Source organism: Coenobita brevimanus, chromosome 40, assembly GCF_032717465.1.
Source record: "Coenobita brevimanus isolate Jiangsu-jjx chromosome 40, ASM3271746v2, whole genome shotgun sequence".
Taxonomy (NCBI): domain Eukaryota; kingdom Metazoa; phylum Arthropoda; class Malacostraca; order Decapoda; family Coenobitidae; genus Coenobita; species Coenobita brevimanus.
This window is the reverse complement of record NC_136993.1, coordinates 5,714,541-5,737,562: the sequence shown is the minus strand read 5'-3', so window position 1 is coordinate 5,737,562 and position 23,022 is coordinate 5,714,541. Positions and strand designations below refer to the sequence as shown.

Here is a 23,022-nt window from a genome sequence, read left to right as displayed (position 1 = left end):
TGGATGGAAGAATAGATGCAGAAGTGAAGTTTAGAATGAATGAAGTAGGAAAGTTGCTGGGAGGAATGAATGTTTAGAAGTCGTTCACTTTGAATGATTGTAAAGAGAAGGCTGTATGAGGGTGTTGTGGTACTGACTGCATTATGTTGGGGTGAGACATGGAATATGGGTGTAGCAGAGAGGAAAAGTTTGAATGTAATGGAGATGAGGTGTCTGTGGAGTACGTGTGGAGTGACGCGTAAGGATCGAGTGAGAAATGATGAAGTGCGAAGGAAAACTGGAGTTTAGGAGATGGCTGATCAAGTTGAGCAGAAGGTGTTGCGATGGTTTGGGCATATGGAGAGAATGGATAATGAGTGACTGGTGAAAGAGGTAACTAGATCTGATGTGAAAGCTGTAAGGCTGAGAGGACGACCACAAATAGGATGGATTGACAGTTTGAAGAGATCGCTGGATGCGAGAGGGATGTCTGTTGAGCAGGGAAGACTGGCCGTGCGTGATAGAAATGAATGGAGAGAAATTGTGAATGAATAAATGATGACGCAGCCCTGAGGAGATATTCTCCCGCATTTTGTCTGATCAGCTGATCAGGCCAGGTGCGGGTAAGGAGATGGGTCTGTTATGATGTGGCAGGGGTAAACCAGCTCAGCTGTCGGGCCCTGTTGCAGATGTCATTGATTGCACTGCACAGTTGACCCTCGTGCAGTGTGGTGCGGTGAGGATCTGTCCCTTCTCCCTTTTGGGGCTAAGATGCGAATGAATGTGTCTGAGTGGATGAGTAAATTGTGAGTTTGTCGTCCTGTCTCGGCTACCTTCCTTTCCTTTGGGGAAGCAGCCTAGGTATATAGATAGATAAATAGAACTGCTTCGTTGCTCAGATTCTCTTCAGCCATTTGGAACAACAGCCCAAGGACAACATCAAAATGCCTACCAGCGATGAGGTAATATTCTTCCATCAACTGTGTCACAATTTGAATGGATATGATAGCCAAGACCCCGTACATGTAAAGCCCTGGATACAGTATAACACTGGGTAGGTGAACACATTGATGTATGGTACAGGATGTCATTTTTTTTTTCTTTTTTTTTTTTTCTTTAGTAAAAGAAGTCTTAAACTTCGAGCTACATACGGTACTTACAATATTTCCTCATACAGTACTTGTCTTAAAAAGTTCATTTATCGTGCAGTGAAGAAATTAACCTTTCCTTCGTCTCAAATGTCGTCACTTTTTCCAATCATGACTGGAATGTCAAACAGCCATATTGCACAACTTCTGCCTATCAGAATTCCTTTATTCCCAACTGCATCTGTCTGGAACTCGTTTCTCCGGAGTTGTTTCCCCCCAAACTTCAACCTACAGCTGTTCAAGTCCAACTGTTACAGATTTTTACGAATGGAGGACACCAGTAATCTGGTGTATCAATAATTTTTTTTACTCATTTGTTTTTCCTTCCTCTGTTTTGTTATTCAAAAAAAAAAAAATCTCAGGCTAAAATGTTTTGATGAAACAATCCACTGAAGATCCAGCCAACACAGCAAGCAAATGAGCAGTTGCTTTCTGTCATTCTGCAAATCATTTGATTTCTCTTATTTTCTTTTTTTAGTAATTGACATGCAAGTTTGCCACGTTGTAAACACCTTCCTAGTTATTAAAGGATATAGTAAAAGCCTCCTTTCACTACGTAACCAGGAATGTGAATTTTAGTTAGAATATCATACTATTATGAACATTATAGCCTCAGTGAGACGGATCTGTGATTCAGAATCCACCAAAGTCACACTTTTCCCCAAATTCATTTTTTCCGTTAATCCCTGGTCAATTAAAAAAAAAATTGTATTCAGCCAGATTCAATGTTCGTGTGAAGTGTAACCAGTGACTTGGCGGGGTGAACTTTTTCGTGATGCGCTGCCCATACAGTTTTCTTCGCAACAGGTGTCGTCACCTTTTTTATGCCAATGGTGTGTTAAACAATACCAGATGGCTGTATTCCGCTGAGAAGTATTCTGACTCTCAAATAATCGATATAGAAGCTCCTTTTTTCCTGTTATAGATTATAATGAATGAAACTTTCTCCATGAACCATTTTCGATCCTATATCTCACAACCACAGTGATCAGAAGCCTAAATGATCTCTTCAGTTATAAGATTCCCTCATAGATTAGTAAAAAAGATTAATTCTTTAGCCGTATGAAGTATGATTTAAGTGTATTTATTGCTCTCTGTTAGCGATTTTATTTACTGAAGGGTAGCATTTCAGACTGGAGCAGTTAGATATAGCTCATATGCAATCCCCAACTATGGAATGAAGAGGGTGGAACATAGTTGCAATAAGTGTCTGTATATTTCGTGGAATGCATGGCCTTTCCCCATGATCCATCTAACTTACTAGTGGTAAGTGGAGGAGTGAGAGAGTAAACAGAACTTTTACATCTGACCCGGCAACCCGACGTTTTTTTTAAAAACAGATAGACGATAGCGACTGATACTGCCGTCACCTCTAATCATTTGATAAATGTAGCTTGTTTTCATGTGTGTATAATCGGATTATACTAATGGTGGTAAGCGTAAAAAAAGAATGGATGTTGGTGTAACAAGTGTCAGTGATGGCTCCTGTTAAATGTAGCAATAGTAATAGTCTCTCCGGTTAAGACCACCCATCAGCCGCAGGCAAGTAACCACACGTACAGGGCCATCCCGTGCAATGAATTGATGTTCCCATGTGACTTACAGCATCTCGTCACAGTGAGGAGAGGGAATTAGTTTTGTTTGGTTCCTGGGTGCAAGTCGCATTTGAGTCACCACCCACTAAACAGGGCCACCACAGCAGGCTCCACATCACCTCGTTACTGGGCTATATATTTACCACTCAGTGTTGTAAATGGTTTCATGACTTACAGGAAACTGTTTGGCTTGTTAATCAGTGCTGAGTCACCTGAAGTTATACTGTACGAGATAAAATAAACAGTGACATCAAGGATGGAACAAATAGGATGAAAGGAGGAGAGACGCATAAACAGAATGATGGACATGAGGGAAGAAGTGGCCAACACCACATCAAGTAAGTGGATGATGAGCGTCTCTGCCTACTACCACGAATTGTAGTAGTATACTATGTATCTTTCACTTGTGGTGCAGGACATCGATTTTTTAACAGAAGATAAGTTGAGTTCTTTACTCTGTCTGGTAATTAGATTTAATAAGCCAGTGGTGGCTCAGTTGGTAGAGAGGTGCCCTGCAGTCCTACAGGACCCAGGTTCAAATCCCTGCTGGGGAAGGGAACAGTTTAAGGATTTGAATTTCACAAAAATCAGACTTTACTGATCTACCACAAGACCCGCCGACATGTCGTAAAAATACCCCCGCTAATACCAATACAACAGTCCTATATGAGAGCCGTAGCATTAATCAATATGGACGGTGGGTGATAGCGCCGAAGTGGTGACATGCAGAGGTGCATGGCACGTAGGAGGACTACTGGGCCTTGGAAGCAAGCTGTGAAGCATATACCCAGAGTCGGACACATTAAAAAATAATTTTTTTTTTTTTTATCATTTTTCCACCAAGTATAGACAACATGGGTGAAATGCGTTGCATATTGCTTTGCACCTTAATTGGGTCGAGCACAAAAGTGGATATTATTCGTCATTCCACCCAAAACTAACGCATTCATCCCTTCAGGTCTGGGATTATGAGTCGTTTTCTGGTTGTTGCCGTGTCTCTTCTGTGGTAGTGAAACACTTTATGAAGCTCACAGACCCACAAAACGAAGGTTGAGAAACTGAGTGTGCTGGGCAGCATCAGAGCTATTCATACCTGGAAGGATTGATGTCTAGGTAGGGCACAAGAAGAGACTTTGGAGGCAGACCAAAGAAATGGACTTTCAGAACTGCAGGAACAGGATTCACGGGATCTAGACCCATACATGGCCACACAAAGTTTGACATCAGGGTTTATTTCAGAGCGAATCAGGAACAGGGTAATGTCAGTGTCTTCATAATTTTAGTTTATCTACCGGTAATCGTACAGGTAGCTTGTAAAATTCCTAATTTTATACGTTTTGTAGTTTACTTGGTGTGATATTTCTGATTCACAGCACTTGCATTGTATTGATCTTAGTAATATTCAGACTTTTAATGTTAATTTTTACTACAAGTTATTCTGTAATAAAGATAACGTTTGGATAATTTGTCTCAGTAATGTACATTGAAGTTATATCAAATGAATGGAAGAGTGTTTTTTTTATTGACCGATATGAAAACAAGGTTATATATCTGATAGGAAATTCATAATTCTTCTTGCATGACTCAAAATTTCCATATTATGAAGACGGTTTGGAAGTTTATAGACAACAAAATTTATTCAACAGTCAGCAAGGAAACAACCAAAGATAAGTTCAAACATTACATATATCTACACTAAATGATATAGTTTTACAGTTGATCTGTAAGACATGACACCGACACAGGTCGAAATAGCTTAGACCAGGTCAGTTCTATTTGTTTCCATTGGCTTACATATGAACTTCTGTAATGGTATGCAGCATCTTATGAAGTAATTTTCAGTATGACGAGGCCATGACAGTCATGAAAATATACCTTGCTGTTCTGCTGTTTTTTCATAAGATGACACTGATTCTCTACTTACAATATAATATTATATTTTATTAAATAATTTTCTATATAACAAAGCCAAGATATGGATCGAAATATCCTAGGCCAAGTCTGCTTTGGTGCTGTTCCATGAGTTTGCATATCAAAGTTCTAGACAGACGTGGTCGAGTGTTGACGTTGCCCTCCATCCTCCACCTACGTATCCATCTGTTAACAGTAGCCACGCTGGCGCCGGTTTCTCTGGCAATGGACCGGATGGACTTGCCCTCCACCCAAAGCGACACGAACCGAGCACGCTCAGCTAGGGACGTTGGACGGCTTAACCGGCGGTGCTCCATGTCACCCTGTTCGCGGTTAAAATGAAGAGTGCAGTCATATTAAAAGGTATTTTTGTATCATTATCTTACTCTGAGTTTTATGCTGATTACAGAACGACTGCAGTGGCAGTCCTAGGGAATTCTTAAAAGGAGGTTGACTAAAGTAGCGCCAAACAACAACACAGTTTGATAAGCCTAAATGAGTGTATCGAGCCACCACTTTATGAGCACCTGGTCTAAGAACTGAATATTTGATTTTACTCTGTAACCTTGACTTTAGATTGATTGTTGTCGATATTCAGTAAAAGCATTCTTGCTTGTCCACCAGCCATTCCACGAAATTTGATCCGAGTTGAATAAAAACTGAGGTTATTTTGCCCTTTGTACTCTTCCTCGGAGGGTTCTCAACACTTCCACGTAGTTTGCATCGTTTCTAATCAAAACTATTTGAGCTATGCGGTCCACCCTCTGACACTGACCTGTGACTTTGACTTTTGACTGGTTTCCATAATCTAAAACTTCACCCTTCCTCTGTACGCGGAATTGCGTAACTGGTAATCTGCCATTTTGTAAAACTGTTACCTTCAAATGATGGCCTACGAGTTATTACACTATTACGATATGGACTAGTATACTTTTATTACTCAGCTGTGTATAATCATGAAATATCAGTTAGATGAGAATACTTCAATTGTCCAGATAGCAAGAAGGTTACTGTTGACAACATCACACTCAGAAACCCCTGACTAGCTATCCGCCGAATATCCTATACCTGTCTTGCGAAAACTGGAAAAGATCTATAGTACTACAGTTACTATAAGAGGAAATGATGGCGTTACTTATATTCAGACTCCCTGCCTTACTCTAACCCGGATATATTGTCTGCCGGTACTTGAAGAACTCTACAGCTTTCCCGAACAAGGAAAGGGTTAGCATAAAAGAAACCGTTCCTTATCTGGTTTAAATCGTCTTTACTAAACCTCAAATAAACCAGATCGAGTATAAATACAAAAATTCTCTCTCTCTCTCTCTCTCTCTCTCTCTCTCTCTTGACCGAGTGGAGCTTCCACCAGACAACCCTTTATCGCAGTGATATATTTATCCTTTCACTCTGAGGACGTCCTTTTTGCTTATTGTCACTGAAAGACGATTTGTCGGTCCTGTAGCCTTGGACGACCATTTCACTCCGTTATCTTTACCTTAATAAACGCCCGTGAAATATTTTCCCCAGTCAAGTAATACAAAAAATTATATACAGCCTGACCATCCAAAAAGTCGATGCTAATCTGAGAAAAATGGTCTGGATCTCTTTGCGTCAGTTAATTCAAGGGAATAACTCCCTGTCCCACATAGGGAAGGGGTTATTAGATACACTTAAATACAAGAACCTAACATTCTTAAATTCGTATGGTATTATTATGTTAAGAGTACCAGTATATAAAACCACATGACAGTGAAGAGAAACAAATCTGGCATGATACCGTTCGCATTCGTTATATCTATATCTATACCTGTCTATCTATCTATCTTTGCCTGTCTGTCTGTCTGTCTGTCTGTCATCTGTATTTGGACGCAGTCCGGATGAGGAAGATCAAGTGCGGATGTTCCAGCTCATCCATGTTGTTCCGAATCAAGAATAGAGTCCATTATAAAGTACAAGCTTTGTAACTTAATGGTAAGCTTCAGACTGCACTGGAACTATGCCGATTATTATGAACATCATATTCTCTGTTCAGTAATAGCCACAGAAACTGGACAGACTGTATAGTTTTTATTATTGTTTAGGGAACATGGAGAGCATATATAGCCATTCATATGCTACTGTCTTTGCAATTCAGTAGGGGTGGTAACTGGATGGAGACAGACCCTTGAGTAGAAATGACAATAGATGTAAGAATGACGCACGAGCACAAGAGAACAAATAAGCAAAGTAGAGCTAACAGCAATAGCCGTTATGTTACCTCGTCAATAGGTTCATTTTGGGAAGGGGGAGGGGTGCGATAATGTCAATATCCTGAGCTTCAGACTGATAAGACAAATAGTAGACGTAAGATATGCATCTTCCTTTCTTTCTTTTACTTTCTCTGAGAAAGAGAGAGAGAGAGAGAGAGAGAGAGAGAGGGAGGAGGGGAAGGAAAGGAAGGGTACAAAGGAGGGGAAAAGAGGAGAGGAGGAGGAGGAGGAGGAGGAGGAGAAGGAGGAGAGAGAGAGAGAGAGAGAGAGAGAGAGAGACAGACAGACAGACAGACAGACAGACAGACAGAGAGGAGAAGACAGGGAAGGGACGGGGGGAAGGAGGGAAGGTGAGCGAGAGGTTGGTGGATGGAGGGAGGGAGGGAGGGCAGGAGAGACTGGGAGGGAACATGATAGGTGGGTGGGTGAAAGAAGGATGTCAGGATGGAGAGGAAGACAGGAGAAAGTCATGCTATCGCCACCGGTTACATTCACAGAGCTGGAGTGCTTTTGACTGGATGCTGATAATATTAGTTTTGGTGTACTGAGTTCGGTTTAAGTAAATGATCGGGTACTATGGACTGACTTTCCTCACTTTCCTTTCGGTTAGGAGGGTTTGACCATGGGCTTGAGGATGTCTTTCTTTAATTCAATATTGTGTTAAATTGGCATTAACAAAAATGTTGGTATGTGGTGGAAGGTTCATGGAGACTTTTTATCATCCCTTATGTATGACAACTTTCGTCCACCGTGGATTAAAAAAAGATACTGAAAATAATTAGAATTATGTAAATAAGTGAATTAGCATAAAAGTGATTGTAAAAACAAATACTCATACACTAACATTTTCTGAGTTGAAATATTCACTTCTGCGCGATATACATTTTTTTTTTTTTTACAGTAAAATCACGAGTTGATGAAGACTTGAAGAAACCTCTTGAAAACAATGAAATGGTTTGTGAAGCCTATAAATAACCCCTTTTGTTGAGTTTTTCAAGATGAAAATCGTTGCGGAAAAAATTAAGGGAAAGAAACTTGATTTCGTCTGTAACGTTAATTGTCTGATGGCGAAATGAAAGAATACCGCGCAAATCATGCCAGGGAATATCAGTACCGGTACATCAAATTACTCCCTACAAGTTACTGAAATCTCTTTTCCACAAACGGATAGTCATCAGTCTATTACAGACCATCATCATCATCATCTAACCCTGTGTTGTCCCATGAGGAACGGAAGAGCCCGCGGCTAGGCAAGTTGGTCCTGATAGTTTTGATGAGAGTGACCAGTCTCATTCATCCCTGAGTGGCAGTACGTGAGCAATAAACCCCAACCACCCCTTGGATATGCAAACATGCGTAGGCTCAATCCAATTGGAGTGCTTTAATTACCCACTAAACCATAAGGCGCCATAATTTGGTTATATGGTTACCACCCAGCGTAGTAAATGGATTCCTGGTGTATAGGAAACCATTTGGCTTGTCACTCAGTGCAGAGTCATCCATAGACAGGAGGAAGAAGAATAAATGAAAGAAAGAAGAGGAAGGAAGGAAAAAAGGAAAATGGGAAAGGACAGTAACCCGAGAGCAGGACTACATCTAATGAGTGGGTGGTGAGCGCCCTCATCTACAGATCTTCATACATACAATTAAGGAGGCGGAGTGTCTTTTAAGTTCTTGTTTTCGCACGATTTTAATTGGAACCATCATTACTGAGTGACGTGTTTGTAGGTGAAGTTGTGACGATAAAAGTTAATACTGTGCCTTGATGACTGTCGTGCCACTGGTTGCTTTTATTACCAGCCGCGTTAGCGAAGCTGGTATTATTTTCAGCTTCTCTGTCTGTCTGTGTGTCTGTTAGCACGATAACTTCGCAACAGCCCAAGATATAATTATACAAATTTACAGGCGTGTAATAGCGGAAAAAAATCGATCACAATTTCGAAATTCGTGAATGTAGGTCAAAGTATGTGTGTCTGTTATCAGGGTAACCTCGCAACCGCTCAAGATGTCATCACAAAATTGTACAGGTGTGAAGTAGGGATGAAAATCTACGAGTTCTAAATTGATCAAAGTTGGTAAAAGTGAGGGTCATATTCCAAGCCGCGCTAGATATGTATCGGCTCACAGCTGGTGTGATTCCCCCTTTGGGGGGCCTCTAATTATTATTATTATTGTTATTATTATTATTATTATTATTATTATTATTATTATTATTATTATTATTGTTGTTGTTATTATTATTATTATTATTACATTATTAAAATTATTATTATTGTAGTGGTGGACTTGTTAGCGCAGGCTGACATCACGTTCAAAAACCCGTGTTCGACTTTCATGCCTGATCAAAGCGTAGGACTAAGTTCGATTCCCTCTTGTTCTTCCATTAGTATAATTTAGAATATAGCTGTAATACCGGCTATTTCACTTTTCAGTTTAATGGAAATTCCGGGAAGCGGTAATGATCATCTGCCTTGAAGACTCTCGTGCAGTCGACATACTTCGTTTTTTACCCGTGACTAATCTCAAAACCTTTATGCAGGGACGTTGATTATAGAGCGACTTTTGAGGGTCGTGGTCACACTTACCATATGTATTTTAAGACTGTCTCCTACCTACGAAATACTGCCTTCGCATACTAGGTTAAACCTTGTACTCCATTCCCTGAAATTTCGCATCCTAATCATCTACTTCTTCCTCTGCCCCCCTTATGCTTAAAGACTTGCTCGAAACACACAATATCTAGGTATTTTCAGCGTCAGCTACTCGTGGCTGTTTCCCCTTCCCCTTCACCCCTGTTTAACAAGCAGTAAAGTCTGGGACTTCGATGTAAATATAACTGTTGCTACTTGTACTCAAAGGGATATTCAGATTAGATGAATGTCTGTTGTCTTCCCTAATAACTCCCTTACTAGCGAGTGACGTAAATTTAACTTCCTTTTCCTTCATGTACCCCGGTTGTGTAGTTGTGTCCACATAACTATCACTTGCACAAAGCGGCGGTTAGGTCCTGTAAAAAAAAAATAATGAGTCTTACCTTATGATTAACAACGACTTTTAACATATCGCCAGATTGGATGAAAACTGAAATAAGTTTTTGTGCGTAATTTCCCAAGATAAAGCGCTACATAGTCTGAGGATTTTTATGGTATAATTAAATGATCTGACTGCAGTAGGAATACAGTAATAAACACACTTGTGAGGTGTAATTTCAGCTTATACCCAATCCTTGCCAGTGGCTTGAGGGAAGTCATGGTATTAACTAAACGGAGACCTATACGTAAATGTGATGTGGGTAGTTTAAAGTGTTTTTATTCCATTAATGACGGTGTTATTCTGAACTGCTTCTCATGTTGTCTTGCAATACTTTGAATTACCACTAGAACACCAATTGATAGATCTGCCCAGTATGACTTTTTAATTAGGTTTGTATATTGGATTATGAAGGCTGTAATCAGGATAACAATGTGTTTCCAACATGTTTTCGCATACTGTCGGTTCTGTCTGCAGAATATAGACTGATACACATAAAAATAACCAATACAACTCTTACATTTTCACATGATCTACTCATCCTTCAGAAACCACTTCACATGGCGCACTTCGCTAGCGTGAAAGTGGGTATTTTCTGGCTATAACTTTTCCCGTGAGAAGCAGGTTTGGTCCTTCAGCAGACCTCATATGAACTGATTTAGGTGCAGACACAGACACATATAATGATAAAAACGTTTAAAATGCTTTTCACTACTACCTTTTTACTTTTCTGTTCTCGCTGCCTTCATGGGATTTTACTGAGCTTCAGTACAGTATTCAGGCTTTGAAGGGGGGGGGGGTCAGGCCAGAATCAGCAAACATAGACACCCCCTGACCCTCCACCCCGGCCCTGAAGAGGTGCCCCCCGTACAGAGGCACAGCTGCATGGCCCGTGAGAGTAGGGGCGGCCGTCTGCAGCAGGGGCGGGTAAAGGCAAACCGGTTCCTCCATCATACTGTCTATACTGCATATACGGTGAATCAGGCTTTGAAGGAATTAACGATGACAGATTCTAAACCCCGTTAATATAAATTTTTCCCAGTATCAGCCGTTATCTAAGGGTAATTAGAATTATATAGCCGAGAAACCTGATCATCGCATTACATCGGTTTATTCATAATCATTCTCCTGTAGATAAACATTATGATCAGGCAATAAAAAAAGGATGCCAGATATGGTAAGAAGACTGTGATTCTGGAGCTGCAGGTTATTTTACAGTGGCCATCCACCTTAAATTATACTTCGCCATATTGCAGAATTATGTTGGTTAAATGGCAAGATTAAGCAAAACTACGACTCCTCATCTCCCTAACACTTTTCAGTGACTATCATGTTCTGGTAATAAATCTTTGGTTATACCTCAGCACTTGAGGATGGAGTACCAGTCTTACACCAAATTAAAGTGGACATGTAATAAATTTTTTTTTTTTGATAGGAAAACTATATCACATATGCATCTTACAGTTGGAAATAATAATAATAATAATCATCATCATCATAATAATAATAATAATAATAGGGAAAACTGGCATTCAGGAGAGGCAAATGTTATATGATTAACAGAAAACTTTAAATCACAGGCATCACATTGAAAGAGTCATCCACTTCATTTAAAAAGAAAAAAAAAATCATTCCCGCTAACTCTCCATAATTTTATTCAAAATTAAGCTTAGGGGATACACATCGAACCTAGATGCTAGTTATGCTTTCAAGTTTGCGCTTTTTAACCAAAATATCTCCACTGGGATTAATGAGATCGTTTGTGCGCAGCAAGAGAAAGTGAATAAATAGTACGTCACCTTCAGCCAGTAATTATGTACGTCATCCCATTCGACAGGTTGTGATAACAGAATATTTATTCATATCCGTTGATTTATAGTTCATGAAAAAACTATCCTTAAAAGCTTACCACAGGCAGTTGTGCATCAATTTGTAGAATGTCAAAATGGAATGATTCACATACATACAACGTGATATGTTTACAACTAATACCCCTTCAATCGGAAGGAGTCCTTCTTTCTATGTCGTCTTGTTGGTTTCAGAGGGATATATTCAACTTAAGGAAGACTTCTTGTACATTACTAAAGCAGTAAATGAAAATTATATGTTAAGAGTTTTTTAAAGTTCTAAAACTATCTCATGAGTTCAATAAATTCGTCGAGATAACAAGAATAAAAGTGGAGATAATGTCCTTGATTTAGAGGGGTTTGGTAACGTAAATACATAAGGCGCTTACCGTTAGGATCAAATACAATTTGGTCGGTGTAGGAGAAACTGCATTCCCACCACCACAGAGGTTGGGGAGCCACTGATTGTTTGTGGCATCCAGACAGCGTATTTATAAGCTTAGAGTCACCACCACGCAGCCGCCACAGCAACGCACCGCACCTCAACCAACGGGGAAAGAAGGGTGGGACAGTGAAGACTGGAGTAGCTGGTGAAATGTGGCGGGGTGGGCTTCAGAATGTACTGTGGAGAGAAAATGATGCCATATCTTTCATATTATTCCTGTTACCTTCAGTCTCTTTCCTGCATATTAAGGGAAGCATCCAAGTAGTGAAGGGGTTAATGAAAGCCATAGCTAACCCCACTCAACCGTTAAAATGTTCTGAATCTGAGTACGATCGTCTGTTGTAGATGTTGAGTATCCCTTTTTCTGTTTAGCCGAGCAGAGCCATCAACCGCAGGCAAGCAATTCCTCCTCCACGGACGTCCCGTGCAGTGAAATGATGATCCCTTGCGGTGGACATCGCCTCACCACAGGGAGCTGAGGGAGAAAAGTGTGGAAGTCTGGTTCCCGGATGGACGCTGCATTTGCGTCTCCATCTAGTTAACAAGGGTACCATACATCACCCCTTTATTTGGCTACATGACTACCATCCAGAGCTGTAAGGGTTCATGGGTTAAAGGAAAAAACAAGGAATTTCCGTTAATGGAAAATAGTGTAATATAAGTTACAGGAAGGATGGAAGAAATAGGTAGAAAAGAGAACATACACAGAAAACAAATGAACTAAGAAGTCCGCAGCACTACATGACGCGAGTGGTTCAAGGTAGCTATCAAATGGGAAGAATAAAAAATAGTCACTGGATTGATGGTTTTAAGAGTGTCTGATGATTTGGATGTAGAATTTGTATGAAAACACAGTGAAAGTCCCCAACCAGGATTCTACGGTGACTTCTTCCCTATAATATACAGTACTGACTAACACTAGAAGATTTCATCCAAATTAGGCGAGATCTCTTCTAGTGATTGAACAGATGAAGCCTGTAGCTGTCCACACCAGTTCACACAATTTCCCGAGATAAATAAGACCGCATGCATATTGAAAGGATTAAATGTCGACCTCTGGTGTCGTTTTTAATTTGTGATCCCGTGACCATTATACTCAGCGTAGAGGAGATTTATCGTATTAAATGTGTTATTGGAAGCTACGATCAAAACCCCCCTAGTCTGAAAAGTCACTTCTGAGCTGAATAAAGTAGTCTTGAAATAGCAAGAATGATATGAAAGGGACGCCATGGGCTTAAGCGATAAACAGATGAAGATAAAAAAATACCAACCAGAGGCTAGCATTAACCATTAAGAGAGACCAAGTAACAGCAACAAAAATGGGAGAGTACAAAAAAAGAGGACGTACTTGCACTAGAGATGAGTCAAGGAGCAGAAGGTGAAAAGAGTCTAATGGTACCATATATCAAGCTATTCGCATCTGAAACTGTTTTCCTCAGTCGGTATTTCCCTCTGCCTACGACCCCCATTTTTTGTTTTTTTCTAACTCAGCGTAACAAGGTGATGCGAAATAAAGGAACCATGACTTTGGATCTCTGTTCAGCTTTTCTTGGAGTGAGCAGATTTTTTAAGGCTTTCAGCCTTCGCTTATTTCTTTTCTCGAAAAAGAAATATTTCAAGATAATATAAATATTTCACGTGTACGGAGTGAGAGAGAGAGAGAGAGAGAGAGAGAGAGAGAGAGAGAGAGAGAGAGAATGTCTGTGATTGAGTGTCGTTGTGTGTGTGTGTGTGTGTGTGTGTGTGTGTTTTTTAAGTGAATGAGTCAGTCAGTGTGTGAATGTGTGAGTGTGACTGAATGAGAGTGTGGAAGAGAATGTGGGTGAGAGTGTAAGTGTGAGTGCGAGCGAGTGAATGTGAGTGTGAGTGAGTGAGTGTGAGCGAGTGAGTGAATGCGAGAGAAAAAGCGAGTGTGTGTGTGTGTGTGTGTGTGTGTGTGTGTGTGTGTGTGTGAGAGAGAGAGAGAGAGAGAGAGAGAGACAGTGTGTGTGTGTGTGTGTGTGTGTGTGTGTGTGTGTGTGTGTGTGTGTGTGTGTGTGTGTGTGTGTGTGTGTGTGAGAGAGAGAGAGAGAGAGAGAGAGAGAGAGAGAGAGAGACTGTGTGTGTGTGTGTGTGTGTGTGTGTGTGTGTGTGTGTGTGTGTGTGTGTGTGTGCGCGTGTGTATGTATGTGTGTGTGTGTGTGTGTGTGTGTGTGTGTGTGTGTGTGTGTGTGTGTCTGTGTGTCTGTGTCTGTGTGTCTGTGTGTGTGTTTGTGTGTATGGGTAAGTGAGTGTATGAGTGAATGACTGTGAGTGAGTGAGAGTTTGAGTGACTGAGTGCGAGAGTGTGAGAGTAGTGTGTGGGTGAGTGTGAGTTAGTATGAGTTAGTGAGTGTAAGTGAGTGAGGTTTTTATGCAAGGAAGGAGGAACCAAACGCCAGAAGCCCGCAAGATTGTTCCCTTCAAGAAAAGCAAAAACAAGATAACAGAGCCAAATTCAAGATCAGTTAATTTCGAGATTACTGAACACACTGCATTTGAAAGACTGGATGTTAAATACAGTAGGAAATACAGACAGAGAAAGACACTTCCAAAGTAGACCTATTGCATACATGAAGGACTAGGAGTAACGATTAACTCTTGCATTAGAGAGCTGGACAGGAAAGTGATGAAGTTTGTTGCTAGACGGGTGTTACGTGCCTACGATGGTGGTAGAGGGATGCAAGCAGACAGTTCAGTGGAGTGTGACCATTTACGTAGAGCTAGAAACGAGATAAAGATGCAACAGTGCTGCGAAGAAACAGACGTTGAAGGGAGCCAGTAAGAGGAGTGTTAATGAGACGAGAAGCCTCTGACTCCACCTTGTTAAGAAGAGCTCTATCTGGGTAGGCTCCCGGCATATGAACCTTGTCCTCTACACGGGTGAACAAAACCCTTGTATAGTGTCAACAACTGTGTATCAATAAAGAAAGCGCGGCGACTGACTCAGATAAGTAAAACTGTGTTCACTTTTCTCTGTGACCTGGAATTCAACTTCTCCCTGTGACCTTGACATTTGACTGTTTATTCTCAAAATGAAATCCTTATATTCTTGTCTTAGCCTCAAATGTAAAGCAAAATTTGGACTAAACTTGATAAAGATTTAGTTGCTCCGGCTACATACCCTTGACCTTTGACCTGTGATAAAAAAAAAAAAAAAAAAAACATTACTTGTTGACATCCTGATTCACCTCAACATTTCCACCAAGTTTGGTTACCGTTGGTTCAAAACTAATTGAATGTGATTTCGCTAGCAAACACACACACACACACACACACACACACACACACACACACACACACACACACACACACACACACACACACACACACACACACACACACACACGTTGTATTTGGATCTTGCCCGTGACCTGGACCCTTATGTTTCTTTATTTTGAATCACCTTATTCTTGCCTTACTGTCATATTCCTCTAAGATTGGTGTAAAAAGGATGATTATTTTGACCTTGAAGTGTGACCTTGACCCTTGACCTTTGTTCTAAAATACTACAGATTTATTCTATGATTGGTCTTCAATTATTCCATTATGTTTGTAAAATTGGATCAAAAGTGTTTGAGTTATTTTTTCACCAAGCACACATTCGGGACGAAGACTTACCCTGTCCTGTGGTCTTACTCGCGGACTGACTGTATCAAAATTGAATCACTTCATTGTTGTCATACCCTCGACTCTTTACCAAGTTTGGTTAAAGTCGAGTTAAAACCATTTAAGTTGATTTTACTAGGTTTGTGTTTGAGCTAGCTTTGTGAACTTGACCTATAATTTATTGTTCTCAAAAACAATACCTTTCTTGATCAGCTGACCCACAGCCTTTTCACACACACACACACACACACACACACACACACACACACACACACACACACACACACACACACACACACACACACACGCACGCACACTTAAAGCTGATGAAGGCTATTGTACTCACTGAGATGGTGTGTTCCTCAGTCTTTGGTGTCAAAGTGTGTGTCTGTGCAGACCAATTCTGGATGTACAAACTTTGCCACACAGTTGCCATGTTAAGTTCTGGTTTGCTAAGAGAACTCTGTTTTGTTTGTGCCTCCTTTGTCTACACTGTTCTCTGGCCAGATTCCGAGTTTCTTCGAGATGAATGATTCCTTCACTGCAGAGGGCTGGCCATTGTTTACTGTCAGAGACATTGGTTTCAAGTTCTTTTGTTAAGATGCTGCATTTCCTCAGAGTTGTCCTTAATTAATCTTTATGTCTCTTTTTCTGTTCCCCTGGGTTGCAACGTGCTGCAGGGAGTTGACCATACAGTACCTGGCGAGGACGGTGGTGCTCAGGAATGTGGAACCCGTGTCCGACCCACTTTCTTTTTTTTTTTTTTCAGCATGGTTTATGTGTTGGCTGACTTTGCTCACTGGCGAATTTGTGAGTGAGGAACTTAATCCTCCTATATGAGTTATAGGGTGTGCTTTAAGCATCGGATGTGAAAAGACTCAAACTGTTTGATGTTATGCTGGTAATCAGTCCAGGATTTTGCCCGTATAAGAGGGTTGAAAGGCATACTACTGTATATACAGATACCTTCGTCTTGATTCTCAAGTTGGTGTTTTCAGACACTGCATCTAAGACGCCCAAAAGAGGTTGAGGTGTGGTTGATTTATGCAAGGACTTCTGCATCTATGTTATTTTTATCTGCAAAACGCATTTCCAAGGTAGGTAAAATTATCCACCTGTTTTACATTTTCACCAATTATCTTGAATGCAAGAGGCTCTCATTGTTTCTCTGAGATATTATTTCTGTTTTAATAACATTTACTCGAAGCCCCATTGCATGGTATATGTTGATAATGATAGTAAGAGTCTGCTGAGGGGCTTCTGACGTATGGGCAATGACTGGACAATCGTCAGCATACTATAGCTCTAGGAAATGAGCCGTTCCAATCTTTCATTGTGCTTGAAGATGACTGAGATTAAATAAGTAACTGTCTAGATGGAAATGTATTTTTAATCCATCATCAGGGTTCATATGTTGGTGACTTCGAAGGGTGACTGCAGTGAGATAGATGTTGAAAATGACAGGAGACAGGAAATATCCTTGTTTTACACCCACAACTACTTTGAAGGGTTCGGATTTAGTCTCACCTACGGACACACGGGCATTCATGTTGTCATGCAGGCTCTTTAGGATGATAAGAAATCTGTCTGAATTCCAAATTTTGAAAGAACATTCTATAAAAGTTCTCTTTTGACAGTGTCAAATGCTTTTGTAAGATCAATGAATGCAGTATACAAGTCACGGTTCTGCTCATGGCATTTCTCTTGTATCTGTCGGGCAGCAAAGATCCTATCACAGGTACTTCGTTCCTTCCAAATCCACATTGTGTTTCAGTACATGTTGACTCAGTCAAATTTTTTGTCACTGGATAACATTATTTTGGCTAGTACCTTGCCACCATTCACAAGGAAGTAGATACCGCTACTGTACTGTTGTCATAATTTGAGCATTCCACTTTCTTCCTGCAGATGGTTACAACATCAAAAGTAAACCATTCAGTTGGAATTTAATCTTGGTTCCAGATAGTCAGTATGAGGTTATACAGGCACTGGTGAAGCAACTGACCACCCTCTTCGATTAGGTCAGATGATATACTATCAGAACCAGGACGTTTGATAATTTTTAGAGATCGGATTTCTGCAAGTGTAGGTGGGACATAGAGATCTGCGGCCTAATTGGCATTTGGGATGTTATGAAGGGTTGTGCTCCACCAGTTTCTATCTCAGTAAGGTGTTGAAGTGTTGTGCCCATCTTTCTAGGATTGCTTGCTCTCCTTTGGCTGATCAAACAGGTTTTATGCTGTGTTTAGCTGACCCATAAGTGGTTTTAATGGACTTGTTGTGGAACCCATGTTGGTCGTTAATATCAGCAAGTGTTTACAGCTGTTTTGCTTGCTCAGTCCACCATTTGCTCTTCATATCACACAGTTCTGTCTGGGTTTCATTTTTGAGAGTCTGGAATTCACTTTTCAGGGTCAAGGAGTTAGGATGAGCCAACAACCTCAATTCTTCATTGTAGGAAGGTCATATATGGCCTCAGCATTTTCATCAAACTAGTCTAGGTGAGTGGAGAAACCTAGTGTTTCTTCTGTAGTGCTTTGGACCAGTATTATAATGTTCAGCCACACTGCATCTAGGTCTGTTGCATTGTTGTTTGGATCAAGCGGTGGGTATTGAGAGAACTTGTCTGTAATTTTGCTATGAAAGATGTTATTAGTAGCCACATCATTTAAACTACTATAGTTTAGCTTCTTGGTGGATGGTCTGTAGCGGATTTGTGAGCATATGACCAGCTGCAGTTTGGTGTCTGTAAGGTATTCTGTTGTGCACTCAGCTCCTCTCATTGTTCGGGCTCTTAGAACTTCTCTAATCCTCTTCGAAATCGCTGCTTTACAATGACATATTAATTAGGTCCCTGTATCTAGATCATGGGTGCACCCACGTCGTTTTGTGTTTATTCTTAAGTTGAAAAATGGTGTTGATGATGACCAGACTGTGCTCTGAGCAAAAGGAAAGCAGTTTAAGGCCATTGCTGTTCATGTTACCAACACCATGGCAGCGTAAAATGCCTTGCAAGAGATGATAATGTTTTCCTACTCCGCGTTAAAATCTCCAGCAGGATGAGTTTGTACTCCAAAAGGCCATAAAAGGACTCTTTGATGGTGTTCTCAGAATTAAGCATTAGGGAATAGGCACTGATGGGTGTTGGATGAAAAGGGGAAAAAGAAGTGTGTGGTAATCATAGGGGCATTTGTCTTCTTAGTATAATTGAAAAAGTGTATGGTAGGATATTTATTGACAGAGTTAGAGAAAGAACAGAGGAATTAGTTGGAGAAGAACAGGGAGGCTTTAGGAAGGGAAGAGGTTGTGTAGATCAGATATTCATTCTTAGATCTTTAGTGGAAAAGTTTCTAGACAAGGAAAAGAAGTTCTATGCGGCTTTCATGGATTTGGAGAAAGCATGTGGCAGGGTGGATAGACAAGGATTGTGAAAAGTATTAAGAATATATGGAGTAGATGGGAAGTTGTTGAATGCTGTGAAGAGTATGTATGATGGTGCGAAGGCTGCAGTGCGTGTGGATGGTGAACTGAGTGAATTTTTCTCTTTGAAGGTTGGGTTGAAACAGGGATTTGTCATGTCTCCATGGTTGTTCAATCTGTACATGGATGGGGTAATAAAAGAGGTACAAGGTAGGGTAGTGGATGTTGGAATGACCCTGGTGAGAGACGGTAGTGTTTGGAAACTCCCTGTACTATTGTTTGCAAATGATACTGTGTTGTTGAGTGAAGACGAAGGGGAGCTGCATGGCTTGGTGGATGAGTTTGGGAGAGTGTGTAAGAAACGGAATCTAAAGGTGAATGTAGGGAAGAGTAAAGTGATGGTGTTTGAGAGAGGTGAAGTCAGTGAATCTACGCGAGGTTGGATGGTGAGGAATTGGAAAATGTGAGTACGTTTAAGTACTTGGGTAATGTGATGAGTAAGGATGGAGGGTTGGAGGATGAAGTGCTTGAAAGGGTACAGCAAAGAAGAAAGATTGCTGGTTCCTTGAAAACAGTGATAAGAAGCAGGGATGTGAGCATGGAAGTGAAAAAGTTACTATATGACAGTATTGTGATACCAACTCTAACGTATGGAAGTGAAGCTTGGACGTTGTTGGAAGGACACAAGTCAAGAGTGAGAGCAGTGGAAATGAGTTCTTTATGAGGAGCCTGTGGAGTCACATGGAGAGACAGGCTGACAAATGAAGATATAAAAGGAGCTTTGTGGTGTGGATGTGGATGTGATAGGAAGCGTTAGGAGGAATACACTTAGGTGGTTTGGCCATGTGGAGAGGATGGAGGGTGAAAGACTGACGAAGAGAGTGTATGTGAGTGAGGTGGAGGGGGAGAGAGGGAGGGGGAGGCCGAGGATGAGATGGAGGGATGGGGTAGAGAGGTATATGAGAGAGGGGGGTGTGAATTGGGATCTGGGCAGTGAAATGGCGAGAGACAGGGCGACGTGGAGGCGATTTGTTTGTGGCCACCCCGAACAGGATTGAGGCGACTGGCAATAGATAGATAGATAGATAGAGTGTTGGATATCGGTGTTTCGAGAGTGGTATGTGCCAAGACATCAGCCTCACTGATATACTCACAGATGTTTCTTGGATATTCTGTTGTAGGTTTATTCGGATTGCAAAGACAACAACATAGTTTCTTCTTACATTGCTTGGGTATCCTGTACAGAAATAGATATACCCTTCTCCTGCCTCTGTTAGTTTGCACTCCTCTGAGAGGCGAGTCTCACACAAGACAGCAATGTCAATTTTATATCTTTTCAGTTCACGGACAATAAGGTCAGTTCTACGGCGTGCTCGTGTGTTGTGCCGAACTCAAGCTAGCAACTTTCAGCCTCATCCATGACCTGTCAATGTCACCCTGTCCTGATGCCATAGGTCTTTCGCTTTTGACGAAAGGATGAAATGGGAGTGAGTATAGCAGTGGGCTAGCACAATCGATGGATTTGGTGTGATGGTGACAGTGCACAGTCATTACCACCACATGACTTGACTTTTTCAGCCAGTGATGGTGGCATGAAGATTCATGACAACCATATGGTGATCTGAGTTGCAAGAGTCTACCGGCGGCTCTGTCTGTCGAGTCCCACTCCCGTGTGACTCCAATAACGGATTTTTCAATTGGGGTTGACTCCCATAGCCTTAACCCATCCAAGGGCAGTCCACGAGGCAGTTGCCCTGCCAGCACTTAATCTGACCCTTCACTGATGACCCCTCTAGTATGGTTAACCATATCCTCCTGCTGAGTCCAGGGGGAATATCCTCCTGATGGTATGGCCAACCAGATTTATAGGGCATGTAAGCCTTCCACCCGGCCAAGGTGGTTCATAACAAGCGTGAGTACAACGTCATTTAGGGCTAATGGGAAAAAGATATAACAAAGATAATAGTACACATATGTTCACTACAATCGATACTTTTTATTTTAATATTGCTGCAGTCGGACACCTTAATTCAACTGTAGGAATACTGTCTGCCCAAAAAAAAGTTGGACTGTAACTCAACTAGCCCCTTTGATACCAGAAGTCTTCCCTAATTATAAAAAGGATTATTATGTGAAGGATGCAAATGATAAAAATACGGAGCAGTGAAAAGTACAACAAACTGGACCACCAGCTATTTTGCTTGACCTAAAACTGATATCTGTCATTTTTTAATGCTAAGTTGTAATGTTCAGTCAAAGCTAGAATAGGATGCTGATAATGAAGTGCTATGGAAACATTTTGGAGCCATAATATTGTCTTTCTGAGACGATGGGCTGTGTAAAATAAGCTACAAAAAGATCAATAGTCTTAAGGCCGAATATTTTACTATTCCCAGTGATTCTGCCCATTGACAGATTACTCTCAAAATCCGAGTGTTCCTTTCTTGCCTCACCCTTAACCCATGCACCTGTGGTTTATATTAGAGCATAACTCTTTGAGCTGATTGAGTAACCTTGGCCTTTGACCTTTCTCTATGACTTTGATCTTTACCCTTTTGTTCTCAAAATCGAATCTCTGTATACTTTGTATAACTTAAACACATCCACAAAGTTTACTCTTCTTCTCACAAAAACTGATTAAGCTAATCTTTCCATGTGACCTTGACCTTTGAACAACTGACCCCCAATCTTTCAGCCCCTGGCTGACACTCAAACAATACATCAAGATTTATTCAAATCAAATCAAAACTGCCTTAATAATTTTGTTCACAATACAATGGGCCACACTTTGACTTTGCCCTTGTGACTTTAACTTTTGGCTGATTGTAGCCTAAACTGAATATATTCGTCTTAACTATGCTCTTAATCACTGCATTACGTTTGACTAAAATAGGGCAAAAAATGTTCAAATTTATTTCTTCACACACACACACACACACACACACACACACACACACACACACACACACACACACACACACACACACACACACACACACACACACACACACACACCGCTACAAACACAACAATAATAAAATGCATTAGTGGCTGATGTGGTTAAATTTCAGTAATGACGGAGGGTTATGCAATTAAAATCGAATACAAAATGAGTGAAAAGTGACAATGGGGAAAAGAGACGAACTCTATCAGTGACAGGTTAAATACTAAGTACACTTTAAAGTGGCCCAGAATGGCCATCTGTCAATTCTGGGTGACCTAAAAGAAAAGGCTGAGCTCAGGAAAATCAATTACAAATGAACGATAAACTTCTCCAACTTAAACTACACTCACTCTAATCGTAGCGACCTGGATAGCAAAGGTAAACTAAGATTAATGTCAGTGAACAAAGAAAGACTGAACGAGAGAGAGGCATTATTGGAATCCCCAACTTCACTACGAGAACATATCTTTCCTACCGAATCTGTGTTATCTCCAAACTATATTACTTCCCTTTTTACAGAACTTCGAACTTGAGGAATTAGATGAAACATTCTTATCACCATTCTTAGAGTGTAGTTGTCTTAAATAAGGAACATAGTCTGCTTGTAGCCAGAGCTAAGTTGAAAATAAATCATATGACGTAATTAAATATGATGAGGTACAGGAATGCAAGAAGAAAGGGAGTAAAGATAACATCAAAAATGAAGTGCAAAAGACAGACTGGAAATATTTGGGCAACTGAAGCGGAACAAGAGGGAATCATTGAGGATAGAAATAAGTTGGACTAAAGGATGTGAATAAAAATAATGTAAAGACCATGGAAAAAAC

At 40.7% G+C, this 23,022-nt stretch overlaps 1 protein-coding gene across 1 annotated transcript in view; it reads right to left on the bottom strand.

The window, feature by feature from the left end:
* LOC145397263 (uncharacterized) overlaps positions 1 to 23,022 on the bottom strand; it is a 152,643-nt gene that overhangs the window by 112,068 nt on the left and 17,553 nt on the right. Inside the window, exon 4 of the mRNA XM_080270461.1 lies at positions 4,812 to 4,956. Coding sequence (XP_080126587.1) covers positions 4,812 to 4,956 — 145 coding nt within the window. The remainder of the gene's footprint in view (positions 1 to 4,811; positions 4,957 to 23,022) is intronic.